Source organism: Tyto alba, unplaced genomic scaffold (assembly GCF_018691265.1).
Source record: "Tyto alba isolate M040663 unplaced genomic scaffold, T.alba_DEE_v4.0 Super-Scaffold_1, whole genome shotgun sequence".
Lineage (NCBI taxonomy): Eukaryota > Metazoa > Chordata > Aves > Strigiformes > Tytonidae > Tyto > Tyto alba.
Genome location: NW_024881261.1, coordinates 13460446 through 13481551, shown reverse-complemented (window position 1 = coordinate 13481551; position 21106 = coordinate 13460446). Strand labels below are relative to the sequence as shown.

At 40.6% G+C, this 21106-nt stretch overlaps 1 protein-coding gene across 1 annotated transcript in view; it reads left to right on the top strand.

Annotated features, from left to right (window-relative positions):
• SORCS3 (sortilin related VPS10 domain containing receptor 3) overlaps window positions 1-20753 on the top strand; it is a 307228-nt gene extending 286475 nt beyond the window's left edge. Inside the window, exons 20-27 of the mRNA XM_042791658.1 lie at window positions 2493-2626; window positions 6601-6724; window positions 9420-9532; window positions 11405-11536; window positions 13421-13520; window positions 15573-15678; window positions 19834-19994; window positions 20597-20753. Coding sequence (XP_042647592.1) covers window positions 2493-2626; window positions 6601-6724; window positions 9420-9532; window positions 11405-11536; window positions 13421-13520; window positions 15573-15678; window positions 19834-19994; window positions 20597-20661 — 935 coding nt within the window. The 3' untranslated portion in view covers window positions 20662-20753. The remainder of the gene's footprint in view (window positions 1-2492; window positions 2627-6600; window positions 6725-9419; window positions 9533-11404; window positions 11537-13420; window positions 13521-15572; window positions 15679-19833; window positions 19995-20596) is intronic.
• Window positions 20754-21106: the final 353 nt, after the last annotated feature.

The following is a 21106-nucleotide window of genomic DNA, read 5'->3' as shown; positions in this document are numbered from 1 at the left end:
CCTGACTTTTCCATCCTGTTTGGTAGATCAGTGCAATTTCTCTCCACTTGGCACATGAGCAGACTCTATATTTCAATCCTTAGCTGGTTTTCTCAAAGCCACAGGAGAGAGCAGAGGGTGTGGAATGCAGGATGAGTACAGGGAGATCCCAGTTCTTTGTCCTGCTCTCAGACTATTAGATCTTCTGGGCAGAGAGCTCTGTCTGTGTTCAGATGTACCTCATCAGTTTTGCCCATAATGGTGTTCACAGACATGTCTGTCTTCCCCCTTAGCCTGTCAGATGTCTTCTAGCCTGTCTATTACTCGAGCTTTTCTGCTGGAAGAAAGCAAGTCAGAAAATTCCAAAGCTCAAGAACGTTTTTCTTCTTTTTAATTTCAAGCTCCCTGTGTGAAGGAATAAATGTTCCTTGAAGCTCTTATTATGCTCATAATTCCCTCAAAGTCAATCATGGCTGCATTTAACAACCTGTTATTAGAGCATTAACTGTTTTTTCCTTCACCTTGGGCCATTAGCTGACAAAAGTGATGGTTACCTGGTAATAACAACCAGCTTTGTATGGATTATCTGATTTTTCTTGTAGGAACTGCTTTTTCATGGTGAGGACTTTAAAGCAGAATGCAATGAGAGACAATTGCTTGGCCTGGTTGTGCTACTCTACCCTCTTCTTCTGCAGCCTCTCAGATCTCTCCTTTGACTTTTATAGCGTTCTTAGGTGGCCATCTTATTATCATTATCTCTAGGGAAATATTTTGCAAATATTTACATTTATTCTAACACTAAAATAAGATGATACCTCAGTACTAGACTTTTAATATATTTGGTTGTACTAGTCAATACAGGAGATTTAACCTTGAAGCTCAAGTGTACTGATAAAAATGCCTGCAGTATAAATCACCCTTATGTGATCTCTTTGGTGTTGGAATCCTGTGCTGAAAAAAAAGGAGAAAAAAGCTCCTAGGTCTCAAGCAGCAGTAGTTTTCTACCCTGCAGCTTTATAAGTGCTCATATAACTTTTCACCTTTCTGGAATCTGCTGTCAAGCTGCTCATCTTTTCATTTAAAGAAAGTGAAGATATTAGTGTTTTCCTTCTTATATACATTGTCACAGAATATTTTAGGGAACCTCCTATTCTTGGGAACCCAGAGTGCTTGCTACAGATGGAGTTGAGGAGTGACTTGCTGGCAGACACCCCTTGGGAAAGAGGGGGGAAAAAAGAACAAGTTTTAAAAGAGCCAGAAGGAAGAATAGTGTCCCATTGTGCTTGGAGCTGTATGTTCTGGTGGTAAAAGAACAGCTTTTGCTCTCCAGAGTCTTTGTAATCCAAGTAGGTGGAGATGTGATTAATGTCCCTGTTTTGTTCTTGAGGAGCTGAGAGGTAACACAAGAAGATCATCTCAGTTAAAATCAGCAAATTTCTTGCATCCCAGAATTAATGTCTTATCAAAGAGGAAAAAATCTAAATTCTTTCTTATTTCATCCTTTCCTTCTCACAGTGATAGTCTATCAGTTTGCTGTGTTTTAAAAGGTACCAACCAGAACGACTCAGTAACACTGTCTGATGTGAAGCAGTTATCAGCTGAAATTCAGTACCAATAAAAACAGAAAATCAAACAAGAAGGAAAACAATGGAGATAGTAAAAACTTTAAGCAACCTAACAAACAAAACCTCAGTATTTTTTACACGTTGTTTTTTCTGGAGAGGAACTGGCTTCTTAATTCTGGGCTTCATGCACTGGACTCATACCGGACATTTGCATTTATTAGACACAACTTTTAATTGATACTTTGTTATTTTTTAAGTCTTTCCGAAATAAGTTCTTCAGCCAGTTAAATGCTTTGATATGCCAATGCACACATCTTTGAAGTAGTTCATGATTTTTTGCTACTGGTAACTGACTCCCCAAAAGCTTCTCAAGGCCAGGCCAAAGTCAAAGAGATACCAAGGATTTCCAAAATAATAAATCTTTCTTTTGGAGACCTAAAAAACCGTCCAAGTGTATTTAATCATAAATGCCTCATATACAATCAGATTTAAGCCATCTTGACTAAAATGATTTTCCCACAAATCTTAGTAGCTCAGTGGATGTATTTTCAAGAAAACACCTTCTTTCTCTCCTGTATTCTATCCCTCAAGCTTTCCATGGCAGCTTGCCCTATCCAGTGCAAAGCCAGTTCATGGCTCTCCAACTGCACTTAAAAAATTCTTCTAAACACAGTGCTGACCCTGTCTGAAATTAGTACTGTGGAAAATATGCATTTCTGGCTCCCCTATAATTAAGAGTGAGAAAAAAGGTATATGATTTTATGTTTATTAATCTATTATCTTTTTCTGTTGCTTATTCACTGCTGAAATTCTGTTGTATTGCTATAATAGAGTCTCACTGCTGACATAAAACATTTGATTTATTTAAAGGAAAGATCCTTTCTGTTCACAGCTGCACGGGGAGGATTTAACTCAAAACTTCTCATAACGAACTCTTTCTTCCCGCAGGTCCAGTGGAGCACGTCCATCTGAGTGTCCCTTTTGTCGCCATCAGAAATAGGGATGTCAACATTACTGCAATAGTTTGGCCCAGCCAGGCAGGCACACTTACCTACTTCTGGTGGTTTGGTAACAACACTAAGGTACAGCTGCCCTTTGGTTCATTTTTACTTCCTAAGCTTGTTGCACCAGGCAGGGAACCCTCTCAGCCCTAATAAAAACTTCTTGCCTTTGTTTGTGTTGTGTTCTAGTTTTTCCTTATTGAAAAAGGGTTGCCACTATCTGAACTTCAACCTTTGTGAGTTTATTTCCTCCTGTCTTGTATTGTTCTTAGGAGTCATTACTTTTTTACATCTGGTTATTATCAGTCCAACTGAGCTTTGAAGACCACTGTTATTACCAGCGTTCACTTGCAACTTAACTGAATTATATACCAATATATATGGGACAATACTGGCTTTCAACACAGTGTTTAAAAACTGCTGGTGTTCAGATAACCATGGGGGTTTCCGTTATGTACCAGTATGCAGTGTATAATACTGGATTACAACACTAAACTTGAAAGCTGTTGGCGTTCAAATAACCAATTGTATCTAGAATTTCAAGCTAAAGACTCAATGAATTGTTTGTGTCTGTCTGTCACTACTGTTCACAGTCTTGGATATATTAGAGATGGAAATGAGACTTCTTTGTAGTGAATTTTCAAATGATTGACAAAAAATTATTATAAAGAGATTTTTTAGCAATAATTAAAGTAAGTGAAACTACAAGTTACAGTCATGTTTTCAAATGAAGAGATCAGGGTTGTTTATTAGCTACAGTTTTTATTGTAGGCTTCAGGAGTGAGACAGCTGACACAGGCACTATCCTCCACTATTACAGTTGTGAATTGTACAGATGACAATTTTGCAATGTAATATCTGCTGTTATTTACAAAAGTGGTTTAAGTCACATCATTGTCTATATTACTGAGTTGCAACTGAAGATGTGCACTGAGGTGAGATCACAGTAGTGAAGTAGAAAAAAATGGGGATTTTATATGAAATATGGAACTTGAGATAAAAAATATCAGGCACACAATTATTTTGTTTTCTCTTTGACAAAACTGCTTACGTTTTAACCTCTTAACCTAGCTACCAAAAGTAGCAGGAGAAAAAATATATAATTAATGCTGTCTACTGGAATTTTACATCAAGTTAGGAAGCTTACTGGAAGAACTCACTTATTTTTGCGGAAGCACAATTGAGGTACCAGGAGAGCTCAGGAAAAAAACCCACTTGCTTTAACTTGGCAAGCTGCTGTGCCCTAGCTGAGCTATGGTAACCACCCACGTACACACATCTAGTCCATGACAGGTATAAGGTAATTCCACATAGTTTATACTGCACTGAAAGAGAGGGATGCAAAATCACATTACAGTTCAGATATTTTTGGCTCTGTGCTCACACGTGGACAGCCATTAAAGTACATCTGAGACAATTTAGGTACTGGTAACTTGATCATCCGCTTAAGCCCTCCAGTGTACCCAGGTGTCAGAGTTTTCCTGCCATTGTTTTTGTCCTTAATATAGAAGTTGGTTGTGAATATGGTCTTAAAAAATATTTTTTGAAATAGGAAGTAATCTAAAATGGTAGAGCAAAGCAGTGGTGTTTGCTAAAGATTTCCATGCAGCTCTCATGGTGCTTGCATCTGGGTTGTAAACATGATCTGTTACCTGTTTCATCTTCTAACTTAAATTTCAGACCCATACGCAACAGAGTGCAAGCAGATACGGAAGTGTTTGGGATGGATGCTTCTGACATAGCTGCACACAGAGTAGCTGATCCTTATGATACCTTGAGATGATTGTACATGTTGCTGAAATGTGTTGAGGTGTGGGTTAGTAAAGATGGTGCCACTTACCTGCGGCCAAATCAGAGACTCAGAGCACCTTTCATTCTTTGCAAAGCATTAGCTCCAACTACCTCATGAAATGTACTTCAACTCTGACAGAAGTATGACAAAGAATATAGACATAACAGCAGCAGCCACCTTTTTTTTTTTTCAGGACATCAGTCTGCATCACATCCAAATTTCTTCTGGTATGTTTAATGTACACATCAAATCCCGTGCCCACTCATGGGCAAACTGTGGTGCTCTGAGTAGAAGCTGGGGACACTGATTTGTATGTGAATTAAAGGATGAGGTGTGTAATATTTTGCATAGTGACTGGTATTGTTAGGTGATATATTTTAGTTTCATGCTGAGAGATTGAAGCTTCTTTTCCTGTTCAGCCTGTAGGCATCCCAGGCAAAACCAGATGTGTCTTGTGTCACTGTGCAGTCTCACTAAGGTACTCGCTGTGCTACTGCACAGGCGAATGTTGTATTAGCCTCAAATAACCTGGCTGAGGTTCTTCTGCTGCCCTCCCAATCCTGCTGGAACCATTGTGCTGAATTTCTACTGTGCTAATTTTTGCAGTATACCCAAAGACCAATTTGCTTGAATTAACACTGGTCCAGTTTAATAAATGTGTCCAGCTGTCTAATAGGTTTGAGCAAATGAACCTTAAACTCTTTGATTTAATTGAGAGTTAGTTTCCAGGTCTTGGTGCTTGAATTAAAATTAAGGAGTTGGCTGAATGTTAAAACTCCATGGTGGAGGTGAAATCATCCATGATAATGGAATGTCCAGCATACACACATACAAAAAGGAAAAATTGTAATTTTAAAGACCATCTTGGTTCCTCTTATCTGCATTTGCACAGAATCACAACCTATAGCCTCCAGGAAGATTGGTGTTCTTCAGGGGTCAGTCTTGGGACCAGTGTTGTTTAATATCTTTGTTTGTGACATGAACAGTGGGATTGAGGGCACCCTCAGCAAGTTTGATGACAACACCAAGCTGTGAATTGCTGGAGGGAAGGGATGCCATCCAGAGGGATCTTGATAGGCTTGAAAGGTGGGCCCGTGCAAACCTCATGAAGTTCAGCGAGGCCAAGTGCAAGGTCCTACAAATGGGTTGGAGCAATCCCAGGCACAAATACAGTCTGGGTTATGAGTGGATTGAGAGCAGCTCTGAAGAGAATGACTTGGGAGTATTAGTGGATGGAAAACTGACTATGAGCCAACAATGTGTGCTTGCAGCCCAGAAAGCCAACCGTACCCTGGGCTGCATAAAAGAGGTGTGGCCAGCAGGTCAAGGGAGGTCCTTCTCCCTCTCTACTCTGCTCTTGTGAGATCCCCCTGCAGTGCTGTGTCCAGCCCTGGGGCCCCCAACATCAGAAGACATGGACCTGTTAGACCAGGTCCAGAGGAGGAACGTGAAGATGATCAGGGGGAGCCACCTCCCTTATGAGGACAGTCTGTGAGAGTTGCAGTTGTTCAGCCTGGAGAAGGCTCCAGGGTGACATATTAGATGCCTTCTAGTACTTAAAGGGGGCCGACAGGAAAGATGGGGATGGACTCTTTATCAGGGGGTGTAGTGATAAGACAAGGGGTAAGGCCTTTGAACTGAAAGAAGGTAGATTTATATTAGATATAAGGAAGAAATTTCTTACTGTGAGGGTAGTGAGGCACTGGAACAGTCTTCCCAGAGAAGTTGTGGCTGCCCCTTCCCTGGAAGTGTTGGAGGGCAGGTTGGACAGGGCTTTGAACAACCTCATCTAGTGGAAAGTGTCTCTGAATCTGAACAATACAGTTTGTTTGAAGAAGCATCTGCATGTTTGGTTTATGTTCAGTGCTGGTTTGAGCTGGACACTGTGTTTTGTACAGGTGATGTAGCAACTGTGATGAGTGTGCATGTGTGTATATGTCCAACACTGCATTCTGCAGCACTAATTCTGCAATTGTTGATTGTGCTCTACTGAGGTATTCATAGCATAATGGGTTGCAGTTCAGTGGAAGAATATTTCAGAAAGCATTTACTAAAGTGAGAGAAACATTTGTTTATGGGACAGTTCTCACTGGGTGTTGTTTGGGCCACAATTAGACACCAGCAGGACATGCAAGCTCAGAGTACCATTCCTGTATCAGGGAGGAAGGATATTGTGACCTGGTGGATTAGTCAGGTGCGTGTTGTGATGCCAGGTTAATCTCACCCAGATTTTGATATTGCCATCTGTGTTTATCTTTTGCAGCCCCTCATCACCTTGGAGAGCAGCATCTCATACATCTTCACTGTGGAGGGGATGAACACTGTCACTGTGCAAGTTGCTGCGGGCAACACCCTCATCCAAGACACCAAGGAGATTGCAGTGCATGGTACCCTCAGCCTTTTACAATCATATCTCAGGGGGGTATCTAGAGGTAAAGTACAGGCAGTCGCTGCTGAATCAAAATGAACTCTGAACTCTCTAGTGCCTGGAGGAACCTCTAAAGACAAACTGTAAGCAAAGCAGCTCAGATGTGTCATGATCACAAAACGCAGAAATGAATTGGATGGGGCAGCTAGCCAAATGTGTAAGCTCAGCACTGTAGTAAATTGGCTGGTGTCTCCTCTGCCTATTGGTCTGTCAGTACACCCTGACTGGGAACTCCCAATAGAAAAGGCACTTAGAGCTGTAGCCAGACTGCCTTGCACCTGCTTCCCAGCTGTGGAAAGTAGTAGTTATAGAGCATCATTAAGGTAGCCTGAATACAGTTGCTGTTTCTCTTTATACAGTGACTATATAAACAGCAGGGGTCAGGAAAATGGGGCAGAAATTACTCTGGTTTTGGTATCTGTGCCCATCTTCTGTGCCACACCTAGAGGTCCCAGCATGTCCACTAGAATTCTCTGTGAGTAAAATCTGGCATGTTCTTGCCATATCTGCATGTCATGGGCTCCAGAAAGCACCCTTTGGAAGACCATAGACCTTACTCTGTTTGCGGCTTGATGAAGGCTGAGTGGAAGGGCTCTCTCAGCAGTTTTGGGCCAGACTTTGATATTTCTCCAGAGAATAATTTTTACCCTGGGCTAGTCTTCATTTTCCTTATCCAGTTATTGACACCCAGCATTTGAAGACAAGTTTTTCTTTGGATATCAAGTTTTATTGAGAGACCCGGTCCTCAAATAAGTCATTTTGCACTGTGTAGTTGAACTATGTGTGTCTTGTTTCAGTACTTAAATACAAATAAATGTCCTGCCGGTGACTGGAAAGCTGTATGCTCATATTTAACAACCAGCTAAATAGATATTTATTGATTGCCTGGCTGTGAAATGCAATAGATTTTAATAATTTGTTAATGCTATTTAGTAATATCTAAGCTTGCTATTAGCAAATGTATGTAACCCTCTACTTGTTAATTTTAAGTATTCAAAAGTGGAGTGTTTACTTCTGGGAAACTTGCATCTTTACACTAGTTTCTGTAATAAACCTGAATCAGGCATACCTGAGGGGTGTCCCCCACAGATGATCTCAATCTTTGGTCCCAGTAGGTCCCACAGAGCGCTCCTCACTCTCTGTTTTTAAACACCTTGTAAGAAAATTTGCCATTATATTTAAAAGATTCAAAGCTTTGGGCTTTATCACAAAGAGATATTGATCCACTTAGGATGTTCAAATAGTCCTATGCAGTGCAATGCTGCAGACTGACTTGGTCTAAAGAAGGAGTCCTTACAGACTGCCAGCCTGGTGATCAGTTCAAGTCTGAGTACATAAATGAGTCACACCTTTGGTAAACATGTGTTTGGCTAAATCTGTATCATAATCTGTGTCCTGTGTTAAGTTATTATGGCTCTAGGCAGGAAGGCATGGCTTTCTGGTGTTAGCAGTCGGGGAGATGATCCATGGTTTTCTCATATTATGATTAACGGATGAGAATTTACTCAAAAAATAAATTGGGCATGGTATTGAGGGTTCAAAAGTCAAAGGCTTTACATATCAGGCTCTGGGTTAAGCCTTCAGAACTTGAGACAGTTTCTCTGCTCTCTTTGATGTTTGTTTTATTTAAAAATATACTGTACCATCTAAAAAGAAAGAACAGATCTTGCAAAAGATGCAACATAAATGCTGTGCTGGCACATCCCTGCTATTCTGTGGATTTTCTCATTTATACTCTTGATGGTTTATCTTGATCTAAAACTGGTACCTTCTTACACATGATTAATGGTACTTATTTGAAGTGTCTGAGATCAGGTGCTTCAAAGTGAGGCACAGCACATCTCCAAAAACAGAAAGGAGAGTCTTCTACCCTGAGAACTTACATCTGAGTGTGATTCCCATATTGGACCTGTGCATCCCACTGGCCCAAATCATTGTGCATAGTTGTCATAAGGATTCCAGGCTCGGTCTCTGGTGATACCAGAGGAGAGAGTTGGAATTGGGGAAAAATTTAAATTGTTCAGTATTGGAAGTCTACAAAGTTTTTCTTCCTCCCTGCAATCAGTCAATTAAGAAGTAATTTCAAAGTGTTTCATGAATAGCCATTGCTTGATTAGCCAGTCATTAGCACCACTGGGTTCTGATTTGTTGGGGTATTAACCACTCATGGCTTCCCTCCAGGAGAGCAAACAGGTAATATCTGCTTTTGAAAACATTACTTACAGTAAGTGTTAGCTCTGCAGAGCACAATGCATGCAATTGCATAGACCTTCCAAATTTCAGCCAGATACTGCCTTATTTACTTGTCAACTTCCTTGTGAGAAGAATCTGATGAAGTTGAGTGGCAAAATTATGAAGCCCAGAGGCATCATGAAGGGAAGACATCCTCTCACCTTTTTTCATTCTTGCTTCCACTTCTTCTGGGAAAAAACACAAGTTGGCATTAAGGCAAAATGTTCTCTGTAAGAACCGTTAGAAGAATAAGAATCCTTGCAAGCTTTCTGTCCTGCTTAGTGTTAGCCAGTCCTTTTTGTTCCTTCAGTCTTTCCTCTCTCTCTTGCTTAAAGATAATTTCATTATGGTCTTCCTATTGTCTGCTGCACCCTGAACACTGCCCATTTAATCTTCTCATAAATACTATTTTTCTATTCCAGAGTATTTCCAATCTCAGCTCCTGTCATTTTCTCCCAACTTGGACTACCATAACCCTGACATCCCTGAATGGAGACAAGACATTGGCAAAGTCATCAAGAGAGCTCTAGCACAGGTGAGCATCTGTTTCCTCATCTGTACCTACATTGACAAGGCTGTTAAAACATGCACTTTTTCAACATGCCAGTTTAAAAGAATGAGAAAGAACAGCAGTAATGAAGCTATCATTTTAAATCAATAAAAAGCTTCTTAATATGCTGGATCTTTTTACAGAGGCAAACTATATTGGGAATTTTGTGGAAATATAATTACTTTTATTAATGTTTCTGTGGTGCTTTTTATCTTTTAATATCCCTGAGGACTTTACAAATTCTAGATTGTAATAACATCATTATTATTCTTATTTTGATAAATTGATATTACAGTATCTACAGTTTTCTACTCCAAAGATTTGGGTAGTGTTACTGTGTATTGTTAAACAGCTGATCCACTTCATCCTGGAAGACAGACAGTGTGGTATGTTGGATTCATGAAGAAGATATTTTTACCTTTTCCTGATAGTCAGGGGTTCCGTATTCAGCTAAGTGTAGTGACTGGTGAACATTGTAAAGCTCTACTCACTTTCCAACTGAGGCAAAAAATGATGTTTCAGAGGAAAAATAAACTTACCTTTAAAATATAGGACAAAGAGACTTCTGTGGGTGGAAAATACAGAATCTTCCTTTGGGATTAATTAGAATATGTAAACTAGCACTCATATTATTGCAGGAAAGGGGCAATAATTTATGATATCAAATAGCCAGGGACTTTGATTTTGTGTGAAATTGGGAGATGCATTTAGGCAACATTTTGTGTTTTTTACATTCTGCCAAAAATGGATCTTGCTTTTTTTTTACCTCAGCTACAGCTGTTCTTAGAAATGGAGGCTGATTATTTTTACTGGGAAAGTGCATTCCCACTCAGCTTTTCTCATCTGTAGCCCACTCAAAAGTCACAGTATATAAGAGTTTCCTTGATTGTTTTCCTATCCTGAGAAAACACTATGTTCATTTGTTTAAACTGATGTTTCCTTTTGTTGTATTCATAGACAAGCTTGCAGAAAAAATAAATTAATTAGGTAGTAACTATGGACCATTTCAGACAGCAGTCAAAATCATGTAGAAGTACTTGCTTGTATATCACTTTGTGACTATTTGGTTGCACCCTGTGGTCTATGCTTATAGGACGGATCACCAGGAATGGGTTGCCCCACTGATGCATGTCAGTTCAGGAATGAGGCCAGTGCTTGAGGTAGGGTAGGACCAGGGAGCTAATGGGGCTAGCCTCATATAGCAGAGTGTTTCCGAGGGACCAGAGGCTTCCTGCCCTGCCAAGGAAACACAGCTTGGATTTGGGGAGAGCGGTCAGTAGCTTCAGTGGGCAGGTCATGCTGAAGACAGTTGTGAGAGTCAGATGTGGAACTGACTCTTGGTTTGGCAAACTGAGCAGTTCCTAGCATAGCCCTCCTGATCAGCCCCAGTACTAAAAAGTCTCTCACTGGAGACATTAAGTTATTCATGTATGTCACATTGGATCCCCATAACCTGATGTTAAAAAGTAATTGCAAGTAATTTTCTTCATATATCCCTGTTATTTGCACACTCAACAGTGGTTGCTCTGAGCCAGACTCTCTGGATCTGACTTCGGGTCATTCTTTCCTAGCAAGAAGGACTGTATGGAAAACTCAGATCTGGAGACATGATAGATTTGGACTTTGGGTCCAGGGGTGTTGTCAAGCCTACATTTAATTCTAGAAATTGAGTGAATCATTAGCAGAACCTCTATTTCTGACCCACCAAATGGGCAGAACAGCTCATTAGGACTACAACACCTACAGTGGAACTGGTAAATAACAATGTGATGGCAGCACAGTTTCCCATAGTGAATAGAAGCATCAGCAGCAGAATAGCAGCTAGAGACATCTTTTTTTTTTTTTTTTTTCTTTTAGGTGACTGGTATCCCTGATGAACAGATCTTGGTAGCTGTATTTCCTGGGCTGCCTACTTCTGCTGAACTCTTCATACTGCCCCATAAAAACATAACAGAGAGGAGGAAAAGCAGTGAGACTGATCTGGAGCAAGTAAGGAAAGAAGGATTCATGGAACATTCATTCCTATCATACCATTTGCAGATGAGTCCCTTAACCTGTGCAGCACTAGAAATGACTTACAATAAGTGTGATGGAATTGGATGCATCTGGGACTGTGGCAATATATTTTATGGCATTAAAGAAAACTACTTTCAGAAGAAAAACATGCTTTTCTATTACCTCACTGAGATATGTCACAGTCTACCAGCAGTGATTCTTCCTAGATCAGTGGTGTGTCCTTATTACAGTAGTTATGACCAAAGGAACCTTGAATATGTACTTCCTCTACTCCCTGGAGGAATGCTAATAGACAGAGGCCAAAGCATCAAGATAATATACTGAGGTTTACTAAAAATAAATCAGGCTCTTCAGCTCATATATCACTGGAACAAGACCTCTTTTTCTGCAGCAGTGAATGGTGTGTGCAAACTATATTTGGAAGTTACAATATCCATCCATTTAGATAAATAGGTAATTACAGTGATGAATAGCAACAGTGATATGCAGGCAAGGGAAGAGCTAGAAACAGCAGCACTGGTCTGCTAAAGCTTTCATGCTAGAATTACCAAGTGATTATATCAGCTCCATAAAGTACTGCTGAAAAGGCTGCTTAGATCCAGCTAATGTTCTTGTATGCAGCATTTTTACTGTGTGCAAGCTATGTGTGAGCCCATGTCCAAGCAACTCTTGGAGGAATAACTCTTCTGTGATCAAACATTAAATAATTCAAAGGATTGATGAATTCTGTGGAAGCTCTTGTCACCCACTGAGCAAAGTCAGTCCCCTCTGTACTTTTGTCTTAGGAACGTAACAAAGCTGGCCTCTTAAATTTATGGTGATATGTGTGCAGAAGAGAGGCATTGTGGTGGGAAATTTTGGAAGGCTTTTTGGAGGGATTTTCTTGGAGTCATTTACATCATGTTCAGTAGGATCTACCCATATTAGAATTCTCTCCGATCAAACTGTTGTGTCAGTATTTCATATAACATTAGACCTCTCAGTTTAGGTTTCTGATTACCTGACCATGAGATTTGAAGCTCTAGTGCTCTAATTTTATTTGACTATCTGCTGAGTTGTACTTTGGTACTTGTTGGGTTTTGCTTGAGGAGCTCTGTCCTGGAGTGGAGGCCATCAGAACTACTCAGTACCTGTGCTCTGACCATCAGAACTACTCTAGGGAGACTAGGCATTAATGAGGCCAGGCTCCAGTGTGACATGCCAAATATGTACTCTGAGATAACCAAATAACACATCATAGTTGGGTTGTTGAGCTATGAGTAAATTCCAGTCCAAGGCCCCTTTTCTAAATGAAGGAGAAAAATGGCAAGTTTGCCATTAATCTTCCAAACTGAATTGTCCCATCCCCAACAGCCTATTTAAACAGAAGCCATGTGACTAGTATTGTCCTGAATCAATGTGAGTAAAGAAGTGTTACTAGGCTGGACTACCTCACTCAGTTCAGTTTGCTAGCAATGAAAGGCCAATATGTCAGTGATTTCCAAGTGCATTAGATCAAACTCACGGGACATTGTGGAGGGTGAAAAGATCCTTAGTTCTTTTCCCTCCTTCTCCACCCCCCAAAAAAGAAAAAAAAAAAATTTATAACTTTCTTGGTTTGTTTCCCAGGAGAGGTATAATAACATACTTCATGAGTTTCAAAAGTCCTGTAGGGACACTCATGTTCAATAACACTCAGTTCTGACTAAAGCACATGTACATGTTTCTCTCCACTTTCTCAGTCTCTCTCTTCATTTCTGTTCCTGAAACCAGTAAGATATGTTAGTCATCATTCACAGGCCACACGCATTCCTGAATGTTCTCCAGAGCTTGTTGTCTTCTATATTGTAACTACTATATCTCTTATTACTCCTTCAGGTGGTAGAAATCCTTTTTAATGCTCTCAATCAGAACCTGGTCCAGTTTGAACTGAAGCCTGGTGTTGAAGTCATTGTGTATGTTACTCAGTTAACATTAGGTGAGTGTGGAGTCAAATGCATAGCTGTGGTTCTATTGAGGCTTCACACAACTCCAGGAGAACCATTCTACATCAGAGCACTGGCAGTTTAGTATGTTCTACTGGGATACGTAGGACTGATCATACTGAGACACTGTCTATGGTAAAAGCAGGAAGTGATAAAACCAGAATCCAGCAGTGGCATCTTCATGCACCAGACTGCACAACTATTAAAAGTAACTTTTAAGTGTTCCCTATGGCTTAACTATGCATTCATGTTTTTCAGGTGTTTTGGAAAATCAGGTGAATGGTGTTTTATTAAGCCCTCATTGGGCACCCGTGGAATTCAGTGGGAGTATTACTAGCTTTAATGGATATTGGATCAAATCCTTATTGCAAAGCGCTTGTTAATGTTATGACTAGCCAAGAAGATTTATGGGGCAAAGTATTCATGAAAAGAAGATCTAGGCCTTTTACAGGGAATACGTGCCTGAATATTGACTTCTGCAAATTAGAACTTATTTAAATTTCAATGGTACCTATCTCAATTTTTGCACAGAGTAACAAATAGTCACATTAAGCTTCACCCCTTTTGCTTTAAACCACCCTAGTGTGAAGCTCTCGGCTACTGCTGAGACAGTGATGACTACAGAGGAGATGACGGATTTATTTTTGCCCTTGTTTTTTATGACTGCCCTTACAATTATCTGAAATGTGGGATCCCGTGCATGTGGCATTGCTAATATCCTCTCCAAAATATTGGGATTCATGTCCCATGATAATACACTTCAGCTTCTTTTTACATGACACTCTCAGAGAGCCAAGAGCTGGGCTAAACCTAGGCTTGTGACCTATCGTACAGGTAATGCCTTTTTGCCTTCACTCTCTGACTGTTGTTTGGGGATGAGAGTCAGATGTTAATAGTAGTAAGCTGGAATCAATTAATTTGCAAAACTGGGAATGAGACCCAAATATCTGCAGTCTCCAGGTTCAGAATCTGTGTTTGTTCTAGTAAGACACTGTCAAGTGTGGATTTAGTTTACAGTGCTCAACTATTCTCACACTCCTCTCTGGCGGTGCTGCATTTGTTTCATGACCATTCCCATAGTATTTTGACTTGGGTGAAATGGCAGTCAGTTCTTTTCCACAAAAAGTCTATGGAAGTAGTAGAAGGAGAATATTGGCAGGATCAGACTCTTTCATAGTATGAAAATTTGGCAATGGATCCAGAAGTGACTCTTTGCAAAGACTTTGTCCCTGTCTTCTGGGTGACAGAAAAAAAATAGAGAACAGTAAAAAAACAAAACCAAATATTTACGCAGAGTGAGAAACACTCAGCTGCTACTTATAATCATTTGTGCATCATTAGAGACTTCTCATCAGACTCTTGATTCTCTGCACAGTGCTCATGCTATTAAGATGGTCTGCTCTGATGAGCTGTGGGAATAGCTGCATAAACAACACACAAATACACTTTAGCCCACCCAAAATGCCAAGAATAGATGGATCAAATCTCCAAAATGTTATAATGTAGTGCATGCTTGTGTCCAGGATTATTGCTTTGGCTCTTCCACATTATGAAAACTGACTCAATTAAAAAATATGTAAGGAAGAATCTTGAGGCTTATCACAAGACTGGATCCGTGTCACATGTGAGACAGACATATGTCCTTGGAAGATGGGAGTTGTGCTGTTCATGGGTGGTCTGAGGTAGCTTCTCCAAAGGGGAATAGACTTGCATTAAGCCACACTTCATAAATTTCATTTCCATTCCAGTCCCTAGAAAATTTTTAGAAGTAGTCCAGAGTGTTAACACAGGAGTCATCAGCCTTTGAGTTAAGCATGGCTTGCTGTGCCTTTTCACTAGGAGATGTTAGACTGCACTGAGCTTGACTTTCTAAAGGGCAAGGGAGTCAATTTGTTTTCTACTGATTGGTCTTGACAAAAGCAACATGCACCATGTAGTGGTCATAAAGCAGATGTGGCAAAGACAGAGCTGAGCTCAACTCTCTAGTAGTTATTTGTTCCCTAATAATATCTTGCAAATGTAATGCTCTGCCTTTCCTCCTGCAGCACCTCTTGTTGATTCCAGCACGGGTCATAGCAGTTCAGCGATGCTGATGTTGTTGTCTGTGGTGTTTGTAGGCTTGGCTGTTTTTTTAATCTACAAATTCAAGAGGTAAGTTGAGCAACTTCGGGGCATGGGAGGAGAAGACACTGGGTGGTTTACAGGAAATCTAGCCAGAGCAGTGCCTGGATTGCAGGTGGAGTTATGCTGGCCTAAATCTTGGACCAGTATAATTCCCTGTTTCTCATATAAAGAGAGAAGACCATCTACTGCCCTTCCACAACAACCTCAGTGCTCTGAAAGCTCACCAAGAGCTCAGAGATCAAGATGTGACCTGCTTCAGCGGATGCATTTGAACCACAGACCAGAAATGGGAACCCTGAGCTCACTGAGTACTGAGCTACGCAATGCAGACTTAGTCAAAAAATCATATGATGGATGTCATCATACAGACTATATCCACCTGGCCAACTGCCTCAGTGCAGCAGTATCTCATTTGTATCTTGCAAAGTGAATAGTTTAGTCTTGAAGAGGAACAGGTGTGATTATGTTAAAGGTGGGAGACTCAAAGCCAGAAAATTTTGTGTTAAGCATCAAAATGACTTTGGGAATCTGCTGAGATGTTCTTTACCAGATGTTAATATAAACCTTTTGCTAGCAGGCAGCAGGCAAGACCTGTACTGGCCCATGGCACTTTGCTGCTGCAAGCTGTGAAACAAAATATGGGATAAGAGTGGCCTGTTTGCTGAAGAGCTGTCTTATGAGAATATATTTTAGTCAAATGGTGTTCCTTAGGAGGAACTTTGTATTCAGTACTTACTGTGTTAAATGGTCTATGTGCCCAGATCCTGCCCAGTGGCAAGATACTGTATTAGAAGCATAATCTGAGTCTGATTTAATAAAAAAAAAAAGTAAAAAAAAAAATCTGGACATGAGTATTTCCTCCAAAATGGGAAGCTAGAGCTTTGCTGTCCAGATTCCAGCTATATGTTCCTCTTTCCATCTTTTCTGAAGCCCAAGATAAGACTAGTACTCTCTAATGATGTTGGTGGGATACAAGTTATATTAAAAATGGAATGATAAGACAGGCATGTATCCTGGTGTCCAGGTCTAAAGCTCCTGTCATTTCTAACCTCTTACATTAACCATTGTCAAAATCAGTGGGTGACACTGTTTCTAGTGCCTGATCCTGTGCAAGTCAAGATCTGTTACCAAGTTCCCACTGACTTCAGTGGCCCAGAAAAATTTCCAGAGCACCCATGAGTGTGAACTTGCTCAGGTGCAGATTTCCAGGTTTTCAGTGTGACTTGCTTGTTGCAGTCTGAAATCCTTTCTCTACTTCCGTGTGGTGAAATACAACTTCCCAGGTGGATGGGGAATGGGACACGGGACTTGTTTAAAGCATTGATTTAATAATATGCTAGGGAGGTAGCTGATGATTTCTCTCACTACCAGATGTAGGATGCAGAGGGCAAAGACGTCTCTCTGGGAGATGTGTCAAGATGTAGGTACAACCCTTTGTAAGGCATGCTTTCCTTTGTGTCTTAGTGAGATGTTTTCTTAGGTTTGGCCTAGTGTCTTTGGCTCTGTGGTCAGCAGTTACTAGGAAGAAGGATTTGTATATTCTGGCTGCCAGAGAGCAGTGAGGAGCTTGGTAATCCACTTTGCTTTGGCAGTCTCCAGGTCATGTTATGTTATTACAGTTCATAAAACTGACTCTTGTACTACTTAAGCATCCTGAGCCTTGAGTATAGCAGCCATCAGCCTTGTGCTGTTCTCCAGGACTGGGAAGACCCTGCCCTGTTAAAATCTGTATAAAAATTGAATGTATTAAAAATTGGGAGTGAGGGAGAAGGTGGTTAAAGCATTGGTTTTGCTTAGACCAAAGCTCATCAACTTGCTGTCCCTTCTTATCTGCTCTGTTCCAAAAAGGACAAACCCAGGTCAAACTGACAAAGTTTAGGATTAAGTCAGATACCCAGAGTGTCCTCAGCTTGATTTTTCAGAACAGAAAGCAACTTTTCAGCTCTGTCTAAAACCTCTCGCTCAATGGTTCAGAATTAAGATCATGCAACAATTCTTAATGGAAAAAGGAGGTAAAAACAAAAGCTTTCCTCTAGATCTCAGTAATCTAGAAGTCCATTAGCCATATGTACTTTTCTGATTAACAGTTATCCCAGCCTGAATACAGAACTGCTGCTTATGGGAAATGGTTGCGGGGAGAACATGGGCCTGAATGAATTTTTAATTGTACAACTTTATAGAATTGGTGCTTTGCTGGTTTGCACACAGACTCCTTATTATGAGTCCATCAAATTATAGACTCAGTAGTCATGTTAAACACTGCTGCCAGAGAGATGCTTGTTGCGGAAGTTCGGGTAGAAAAGGAGGAAGGGGGAAAAGTAGGGAAATAATCTGTAAAAAGGTTGTTTCTTTTATGGGAGATTGAACATATAGGAGGTCAATACTATATGTGTATGGGTGGTGAGTAATAGTGAGGCAGTGGGGCAGTCAGTGTGTATGTGTCCTGGGAGAGGAGTGTGTGTGTGTGCGCTCAGAGATGTGCAGTGGGACGTTGTTTGTGCTGGGAGGCACAGCAGGATTAGGTATGTGCGTATGGGGTCACATATGTACAACCATCTCAGTTTATTTTTTCCCTAACTCTCTGAAGTACCCGGAGGCTCTCTGCCTCACAACTCTAAAGAGCTTTTCTCACCTTTCCTCGGAAAGCTCAAAAGTCTATCACTCCTCTACCATTGCACTGTTTGGGAGCAGAACTAAGTTTTCCAATATCTCCAGGCGTGTTCTCATGTCCACATCTCTACACACCTCCAGCAGTATTCTGGGCACTTAAATCCTATGGGAGTGCATTTTCTCTCTCTCATCCAGTATGTGCATTCCCTGTGTAGTGCTTATGTCTTTTAGTGATCTCTAAGGCATGTCTGAGGTTTAGAAAGAGAAGGTAGGAGAAAGGGAGAAGAACATGAGGTTTGTTAACTGCTGCTAAACATCCCAAATATGTTCTGGCTTGCTGCTGGTTAAGAACAAAATACCAAATCAAGCCGATAACACATGTTGTTTGAGGTCAGAACTTCACTGGAGTAAAATCACCATAGATCTACAGAATTCATGAGAGCTGAGGCAATTTCCATTGTTTTCAATCTCTGACATGTCCAACAGCAGACAGGTTAGCATAAAGAGATGGAATTTTGTATAGCCTCTTTTGAATGCATCATCTTTCTCCTGTGTGCTTTAAGGAACTGAAAAGATTCTCTGAATTTTCCTTATTTTAGCAGTGTGGTCTGTATGGCACAGAGTCCTTTTAAGGGCATTAGAAAAAGCAGTCAGTCACCTTCCAATAGCCAACTACACACAGATAATCCTAACAACCCCCAAGATGCTTAACCCATTACTTTTCAGTTCTTTCGTTTTGAACTTGCATTACTCCAGTGATTACTATCCAACTATCTGTCTAGGCCTATCTAACTGTCTGTCTAACTGACTTTCAAGGTTATTGTTCTAGAAGTCCAAGTTAACTTATTTTGGAAGAATGAAGAAGAAATAATTCCTTCACTTTCTTGCCTTCCTGAGCAGAAAGGAAAAATAAGTCCCCGCAAACTTGCATGATCCGTAGCATAGCGAACAGTTTTTGCAATGAAATGGTAGCAAATAAACTTTGGGTGGGAGTTATGAGGTCCAAGTCCTTTCTGTATTCTGAGGCAGGACTAATTCTTTATAATTTTTTCTGATGTGGCAATTCCCACTGAGTCAGTGCGGGCTTGTCAATAGCGACAAGCCTAGCAATTTTTTTCTCAGTTAATAGTAGTGCTCAAATTGATTTTTACTTTTGGTTTCCAATGCACCATTGATCATGTAATAAATACTGACAGAGTTGGTAACTACAGTTGATTGTACTTAGTTGATTGCTGTTGTCTGAGCTAGGTGCAGTGTCCACTGTGTGCATGACTTCCCATTTGAAAGGGCAGGATCAGAACATCTGGGTTTACAGCTGGAGGAACCTTTGGGCATGGAACAGGAAGGCAGTGTTTGAGATTTGGAGTAGCTTTAGGCTGGTGTTGGAATTAGTGGAAACTAATAGCTGAACATCACTGTGATGTTTTCACCCTTCTGACAGCTGATACTATGCATCACTGCGAGTGCTGCAGTTCTGGTATTGGTCTCAGTTTAGTTGGTCTTATTAATCAATGACATGCCAATGATCCCTGTGTTACAGAAGATAACCTCTCATTTTCCTTTCCTGCACAGGAAAATCCCTTGGATTAATATCTATGCCCAAGTTCAGCATGACAAGGAGCAGGAAATGATTGGCTCTGTCAGCCAAAGTGAAAATGCCCCCAAAATCACTCTGAGTGAGTTCACAGACCCTGAGGAACTGATGGACAAAGAGCTGGACACGCGAGTGATGGGTGAGAGACAGCCCTCAGCTGGGGCTTGTTTCACAGTCTGGGTGAGGATGTTGGTCACTGGGGTATTAGGAGAGACAGCGACTGTCACCCCAGGTACAAATAGACCCTGAGGCACTGAGGTAGGGAGCAAATCTCTCTCTGCAACATGGTAACAGGCAGTTTTTTTACAATTTTTCAGCTTTTCTCACAGTGTTACTTGGCCAGGGTAGGAACCTGCAAATAGCAATAGGTACACAGGAGTTAAAAATGGCTGTGGCTCACACCTATGCCTGCTCATGACCCTGTCTCTTCTGTAAAGGGGTTCCAAATTCTCTGATCCCTCCAAAGAATCAGCTGATCCAAGCTTAAACTGTTGGTGTGCTATCATCACAAGTGAGTATGTCCGCAATAGCTTAATGAGTTTACTGCTGGTCAACTGAGCTGTAGTAACAGATTTTCTGCATGCTCCATGCTTATTGCAAATACAGAAAAGGATGTGTTACTTTCAAGTATCTTTTCTGGCTTTACACTTCCACAAGCACATCCTAAGAAGGAGTGAAGAGCAATATATACCAAACTGTTGAAGCCACTCTACTGACTCTTCTCCATTTTCTCCTCCACAGGAAGCATCTCAACAATTGCCAACAGTGAAAGCACAAAGGAAATCCCCAACTGCACTAGTGTTTAATACTGAGAATACACTTGGTCTACAACATTTCTGACTTTTTATTTGTAATTATTATTGTTATTATTATTATTATTATTATTAAAAAAGAAAGAGTTATATGTCATTATTATCATTTGGGAGGGGATGGGGTGGGCTTTTTCTGTTTACCAGGACTGCATTCATAAATAGCAGGTGTTCTTCATAAATAAGATACTCATTAGGCTAGAAAGAAAAAGCAAAGAATGAGTCAAGTGTGCAGTGGGATTTGAATACCAGCTTCCTGTTAAATACAGAATGAGAATTAAGTATTCAGATCCAACAGGTTGGTATAGTACCTTAGGCAACATGTTGTAGGTAAATTCTCTCTTTTCAGTGCTTTTCAAAATAAGTCATGAATCAGCTACTTCATCCTGCTAAAGGGCTCAGGCTGGATTGTTGGACCAGGCTTTGAAACATGCCAACAGCC